Source organism: Orbicella faveolata, unplaced genomic scaffold (assembly GCF_042242905.1).
Source record: "Orbicella faveolata isolate gen_17 unplaced genomic scaffold, um_ofav_v1 contig_25, whole genome shotgun sequence".
NCBI classification, from domain to species: Eukaryota; Metazoa; Cnidaria; class Anthozoa; order Scleractinia; family Merulinidae; genus Orbicella; species Orbicella faveolata.
In genome coordinates, this window is record NW_028301553.1 from 3200795 (window position 1) to 3208190 (window position 7396).

At 38.7% G+C, this 7396-nt stretch overlaps 1 protein-coding gene across 1 annotated transcript; it reads left to right on the top strand.

The window, feature by feature from the left end:
• The first annotated feature begins 2556 nt into the window (after window positions 1–2556).
• LOC149108585 (inactive fucosyltransferase B-like) lies at window positions 2557–7145 on the top strand. Its single transcript, XM_089294709.1, has one exon. The coding sequence runs from the start codon at window positions 2627–2629 to the stop codon at window positions 3884–3886; it is 1260 nt and encodes a 419-aa protein (XP_089150835.1). The 5' UTR covers window positions 2557–2626; the 3' UTR covers window positions 3887–7145.
• The last annotated feature ends 251 nt before the right edge of the window (window positions 7146–7396 follow it).

Below are 7396 nucleotides of genomic sequence, written 5' to 3' on the forward strand. Positions count from 1 at the left end.
CTACAGATACTACACATACTACACACACTACAGCTACTACAGATACTACAGTTACTACACATACTACACATACTACAGATACTACAGATACTACAGCTACTACAGCTACTACGTCTACTACAGATACTACAGATACTACATCTACTACAGTTACTACAGCTACTACAGCTACTACAGCTACTACAGCTACTACAGCTACTACAGATACTACACATACTACATATACTACAGCTACTACAGATACTACAGTTACTACACATACTACAGTTACTACACATACTACAGATACTACAGATACTACAGCTACTACAGCTACTACAGTTACTAGAGATACTACAGATACTACAGCTACTACAGCTACTACGTCTACTACAGATACTACAGATACCACAGATACTACAGCTACTACAGATACCACAGATACTACAGCTACTACAGATACTACAGCTACTACAGATACTACAGCTACTACAGATACTACAGCTACTACAGCTACTACAGATACCACAGCTACTACAGCTACTACAGCTACTACAGCTACTACAGCTACTACAGCTACTACAGCTACTACAGCTACTACAGCTACTACAGCTACTACAGCTACTACAGCTACTACAGCTACTACAGCTACTACAGCTACTACAGATACTACACATACTACATATACTACAGCTACTACAGATACTACAGTTACTACACATACTACAGTTACTACACATACTACAGATACTACAGATACTACAGCTACTACAGCTACTACAGCTACTACGTCTACTACAGATACTACAGATACTACATCTACTACAGTTACTACAGCTACTACAGGCACTACAGCTACTACAGGTACTACAGCTACTACAGCTACTACAGCTACTACAGCTACTACAGCTACTACAGCTACTACAGCTACTACAGCTACTACAGCTACTACAGCTACTACAGATACTACAGCTACTGCAGATACTACAGCTACTACAAATACTACAGCTACTACAGATACTACAGCTACTACAGCTACTACAGCTACTAAAAATATTACAGATACTACAGATACTACAGCTACTACAGCTACTACAGCTACTACAGCTACTACAGATACTACAGCTACTACAGATACTACGGATACTACAGATACTACAGCTACTACAGCTACTACAGATACTACAGCTACTACAGATACTACAGCTACTACAGATACTACAGCTACTACAGCTACTACAGATACCACAGCTACTACAGATACTACAGCTGCTACAGCTGCTACTGGTACTACAGCTACTACAGCTACTACAGATACTACAGCTACTACAGCTACTACAAATACTACAGATACTACAGATACTACAGCTACTACAGCTACTACAGATACTACAGCTACTAAAGATACTACAGCTACTACAGCTACTACAGCTACTACAGATACTACAGATACTACAGCTACTACAGCTACTACAGATACTACAGCTACTACAGATACTACAGATACTACAGCTACTACAGCTACTACAGCTACTACAGATACTACAGATACTACAGCTACTGCAGATACTACAGCTACTACAAATACTACAGCTACTACAGATACTACAGCTACTACAGCTACTACAGCTACTAAAAATATTACAGATACTACAGCTACTACAGCTACTACAGCTACTACAGCTACTACAGATACTACAGCTACTACAGATACTACAGATACTACAGTTACTACAGATACTACAGCTACTACAGCTACTACAGATACTACAGCTACTACAGATACTACAGCTGCTACAGCTGCTACTGGTACTACAGCTACTACAGCTACTACAGCTACTACAGCTACTACAGCTACTACAGATACTACAGATACTACAGATACTACAGCTACTACAGCTACTACAGATATTACAGCTACTACAGCTACTACAGATACTACAGCTACTACAGATACTACAGCTACTTCAGCTACTACAAATACTAAAGCTACTACAGATACTACAGCTACTACAGCTACTACAGCTACTACAGCTACTACAGATACTACAGATACTACAGCTACTACAGATACTACAGATACTACAGCTACTACAGATACTACAGCTACTACAGATACTACAGCTACTACAGATACTACAGCTACTACAGCTACTACAGACACTACAGCTACTACAGATACTACAGCTACTACAGCTACTACAGATACTACAGATACTACAGCTACTACAGCTACTACAGATACTACAGATACTACAGCTACTACAGCTACTGCAGCTACTACAGTGACTAGCTACTATATCAGTGCTATAGCCATAGCAATGTTATAGCCAATATATAGGCGACACTACTAGCAAATGTGTGGGTGTATCTCAGGACATTATACGTAGTCTTACACCAAGTACTAACCAGACAAAGCCACACGGAGTTAGTTTTTCTCTTTCTATTGCTCTTGTTTTTCTGTCTTTCTCTTATTTTGTCCTTGCTTCTACTTTTTCTACTTTACATTTTGTGAAACACAAGGAAAAACATTTAAAATGTAAGCGAATTTGCAAGTTTTTGAGTTGTTAGTATTTTCCGCGGTCAGGCTGACGTAAGTAACCGGAAGTGAAATTTCACCTCCTTAGCAACGCGCGCGAGCGCGCGCATGAATCGGTTAATGGTCCTTAAGTTGCCCGCCTTAAACGCTCCTGAGTCGCCTGTGCTGCGAGCTAATATTTCAGATATGACAAGTATCCTGAATTCGAGAATACTCGCAATTTTGGTTGGCTTAATTCTTCTCTTACTACTGTACTCCATCCAAATGTTCCAATCTGAAGAAAATTTTCCACATTTACAGCCTAGGATTGCTCGAAACGCTACCGAAACTAAACGGAAGCCAAACAGATGTCATTTTGATAGCAACGGAACAAGGATCATTCTGTTTTACACTCCATGGTGGGGAAGAAAACCGTGGCCAGATCTTTACGAACTGTCTCACGCCAACTGCTCAGAGAAGAAATGTAAACTTACCTACAACGTTCACGATATAGGAAAGAGTGATCTGATTGTTTTTCACGCTCCAGATGTGAAACGATTCGTCAATCCCAAAGAACTTCAACAAATTCACAACTATCGGCGTCCGAGTCAACGAATGGCCTTTCTTTCCCGTGAAAGTCCTCAGACTGAGCCTCTCCACGGTATTGTAATACCGGATGGCTTTTTTAACTGGACGATAACTTTCAAAACGAACTCAGATTTTCCTATGCCCTATGGAAGTTACGTTCGATTGTCATCGGCTGAAAATCCACCGACATTAATTGATTACGCAGCAAGCAAGAGCAAATTTGTGATGTGGGCTGTTTCACACTGCGGCACTATTCGACAGAAGTATGTCAAAAAGCTTCTGAACTACATCAGTGTTGATATTTATGGTGGATGTTCACGTATCTATGGACAAGACAACCAGTGTCCGAGATCAAGAAACTGTGATGGTGTTTTCAAACCTTACAAATTTACTCTGGCGTTTGAAAATGGAGTTTGTACTGATTATATCACCGAGAAATTCTGGAAATCACTAACTAGGAATTCAGTACCTGTTGTACTTGGCAAGGATTATTACAGTGCTGATGTGGTTCCACCAGGCTCGTTTATCAGTGTGCAAGACTTTCCATCCGTGAAAGCTTTGGCAGAATACCTACTGTACCTTGATAAAAATGACACTGCATACAACGAATACTTTTCTTGGAAACAGAAATTTGCCTCAAAGGAGATCTACAGTTTTCCAGCTTGTGATGTTTGCGATGCGCTGCACGATGAATGCCTTAAACCCAAAGTTCATTCTGATATGTTCAAGACGTTTTGGAATAAAGATGTTGATTGCAAAAAACGTGAACAAGCGCTATCAAGACTTATTGAGAAAGACTGATAGAAGTGACTTCAGTGAATCAGTTTCACCTCTGCAGACTGCGGATAATGTTATAATTAACAAATAAAGAAGTCTCGACTGTGCTCTGTTCTGTTGTGAAGTACGCAGGAAGCGGTAGAGCACGAAAGAAGTGTAGGGGAAAACACGAGATGGAGTCGAGTGTTTTTCCCTGCTTCTTGAGCGCTCTACCGCTTCCTAAGTGCTTTACAACAGAACAGAGCACAGTCGAGGCTTCTTTATTTGTTTTATGATAAATAATCCAATAATTTCCCCACCCATTTGGCTGAATTTTCAAACCAAACTTTGTTTTCCAAACGAGTAAAAGTGGCGTCAGTCGTGCACTGTTCTCTGATAAAGCACGCTAAAACTAGTGGTAATCAGAGATTATGAGAGTGAGTTCGACGCTCTCACTTTAATATATATATATATATACCGTAAGTAAATGATTTCACTAGCTGACTTTCAACCTTTCTCTATTGCTAAAATCAACATTTTTCAGCAGCAACCGAGGTTTTACAGTCAGATAGTGTCAAAGTCCATGCTAGTGAAGAGGTCACGATTTGTTGATACGTTGCGTGACCCTTCCAGTTTCTGTAGACTCTCAAGTTTCATAGAATATTTAAATTAATCACAACCCTTGTTAGAATTGTTCAACAGCTGTCACTCACAAACTGGACTTCAGCTCCCCCTGGATGGAATGCTAGCCCATCTCAGGGTTATTCTCAGCATTCAGTTTGCCGATACCCATTTATACACCTGGGTGGAGAGAGGCACTGTGAGAGTAGTGTCTTGCCCAGGAACACAATGCAATGTCCCTGGCCAGGGCTTGAACCCGGACCACTCGATCCAGAGATGAGCACACTAACGATGGGGCCAAAGATTTTTTTGTTTTCATTATGCCCACCTCACTTAGACGCATCATACTCATGTTGAAATTTGTCTGTCATGTAATTGAGAAATGGGCCATTTCTGAGTTACCTTGTGCCTCTGTTTCAAAACGAGTCCTCGTTCAAAAACTTTCATATGAAAATGAGTTTGAATTACATGAAAATGAACATCTAGGGGGAAACACATTTTCATATGAATGGTTTCGCATGGAGACTTGTTTGGACACAAGGTAACTCAGAACTGGCCTATTGGGCTGTGTATTTCAGTGTACAGTCAAACCTGTGTTCAGCGATCACCCTCAGAGAAAGGCTAAGTGACCACTTAATACAGGGTGACCACCTAATACAGGTTGCAAGAAAAACATTTGAAATACAATCAGTGCTGAAAAGACATTTGACCTCAAATAAGAAACATTCATTTTCGGCGTTTTAATGATTTGTGAAATTAAACAAGGAAATCATTTGTTGTACCTCGTGTGTTACATTATTTGAAACTGTTTGAGCAAGTAATTGACACTGTGTTACCATTTACATGTAACACAGGTCAAGACAATAGAAAAACTCCTGTTGGGACTTCGCAAATGGTGACTGCGACCTCTTAAATATAGGTAAGGGAACGTTACTTCACCGGGAATTGTGCAACTTGTTAAGATTATTTGTGCAATATTGATTAAAATGAAAAGTGCAATTTTATTCCCAGACAAAAATGTGCTATAAAGTCTCCAATGAAATCGCTTTTATACACATTTGCATGTCTGTAAATTTTTCCATATGTAGCAGTGTTTTGCACCATGATACAACCACCCCTCAGGTTTTAATAAGACGACAACATGGAACTATTTATATGCTTATTTCAACTAACACTTTCATTTAATTGTCTATTTGTTGAGATCTCTTATTTAATGCCTTATATTAAGTATAATTTTAAAATTGCAGTAGCAACTGTAGTAAACAAGGAAACTAGCTTCATAGATGTACATATAATGTAAAAATCCTACAATTAGGTTAAATAATACTGTGGTATTCTGTAGTAATTGCAGTAGTTAAAATGCTTATGTACATTTATCATTTAAAATATTTACATAATACCAATGATGAAGCACTGCATAACATTATTATACACCAAGGTGCTACTATGGTCCTGCGTAGACAACTATATTTTCTTATTTCTGTACATTGCTTACTGGCCATCAAAATAATCATGCCTTACATGTAAATGCCAATTCTCTAAAAGAATAGTTAAATGCCAAACCAGTTAGTGGCAATTTCCCTAAATGAGAGAAATGGTTTTGATTGTGTGATACTATACCCCTAGGCCCTACATGGTGTAAGGGAAATTGGTTTTCTATACTACTGCAGTTTTCTGTTGTTACAAGATGTGTTAACATTTATGACATACAAAAGTTAAGCAAATCCATAATGGCACATATTGATGTGAATTATGTGAAAGCACTGAATGATGTGGATGGAACTTTTTGTGGAGCAGGCTAAACTAGGCTTCTTGTATATGATTCGTGATGTACTAATTTGAAGATAAATCCTCGGTAAAAGGTTTTCAGAAAAGTACATTATAGAACCAATGTAATATTGGTAAATAGTATTGGCAAGTAGTATTGTATTGTATTCTTGTGTTTTTGCCATTTCATGTTATTGTATTGTGTGACTTACATTGCACTTGTTGATTTACATGTATGATAAAGTTCTCCTCATGATCAGCCATAAATTAAGACTTAAAGTATTTTGCTACTGCCTGCATCACTATAGCTACAGGAACAATTATTACAGTTTGAAAAAAACCCCAACATTTCTCCACATGTCAGCTGGTTACAGTTTATCTGAATCGTAGAATATTTTAGTGCAACATGCCTTAAGTCCCCATTTATTATGGAAGCTTGGCAACTTTTCGATTTTCGATATAGAAACTATTCTTCTGTTAATTACAATTGCTTCTGATCTGTTTCTGTGTTTAGGTTTCCTGAAGTTTGTCAGAGTGGAGTTGCCTTTAAGCCACTGGCTCTTGACTACCAGTACCAAGGGATCACATGTATTAATATTTTTGTGTAGTTGCATAAGTCCTTTCAAGCCTGTTGACCTCTGGGTGTATACTTTCTGAGCAGTGTTCAGCTTCCATGCCCATGGTGTTCTTGGAAATGGCTTTCTCAGGGACATGGAAAGTTACCAGATGCAATTTTTGAAGCAAGTTGGTGTTTGGAAAGTTTATAGGAAACCAGTGACCAAAGCTAGCACACCGGACCGCAAGGAAGGCTACCTCATGGCGACAGAGAGGAGTACTGGGCATATGGGCTTTAAGCTATGCAACCTGAAAGAAGCTTATGTCAACTGTGATAATAATAAATTTCAGACAAACAGTGGGTTGAGCTTTTTTCCATTTTGATTTCAAAAATGTTGCAGGCTGTTGTTTTTGTTATACTGTCTAGTGCTGATACAGTGTAGATTTTAGGAAGGTAGGCAATCACTTTATGTGAAATATGTCTTTGGTAACCTGTATTAAATTTAAAAAATGTTTTGCAGAGCTGAGATAATGGCACACGCTGGGCTAGCAGGATGAATTAAGTTCTTTTTTATCCATGCAGGCTTCACACTAGTTCATTATTTTGCTGCA

Coding starts and splice junctions, on each gene's coding strand:
- LOC149108585 (XM_089294709.1), top strand. CDS start 2,627: ATGAATCGGTTAATGGTCCTTAAGTTGCCCGCCTTAAACGCTCCTGAG.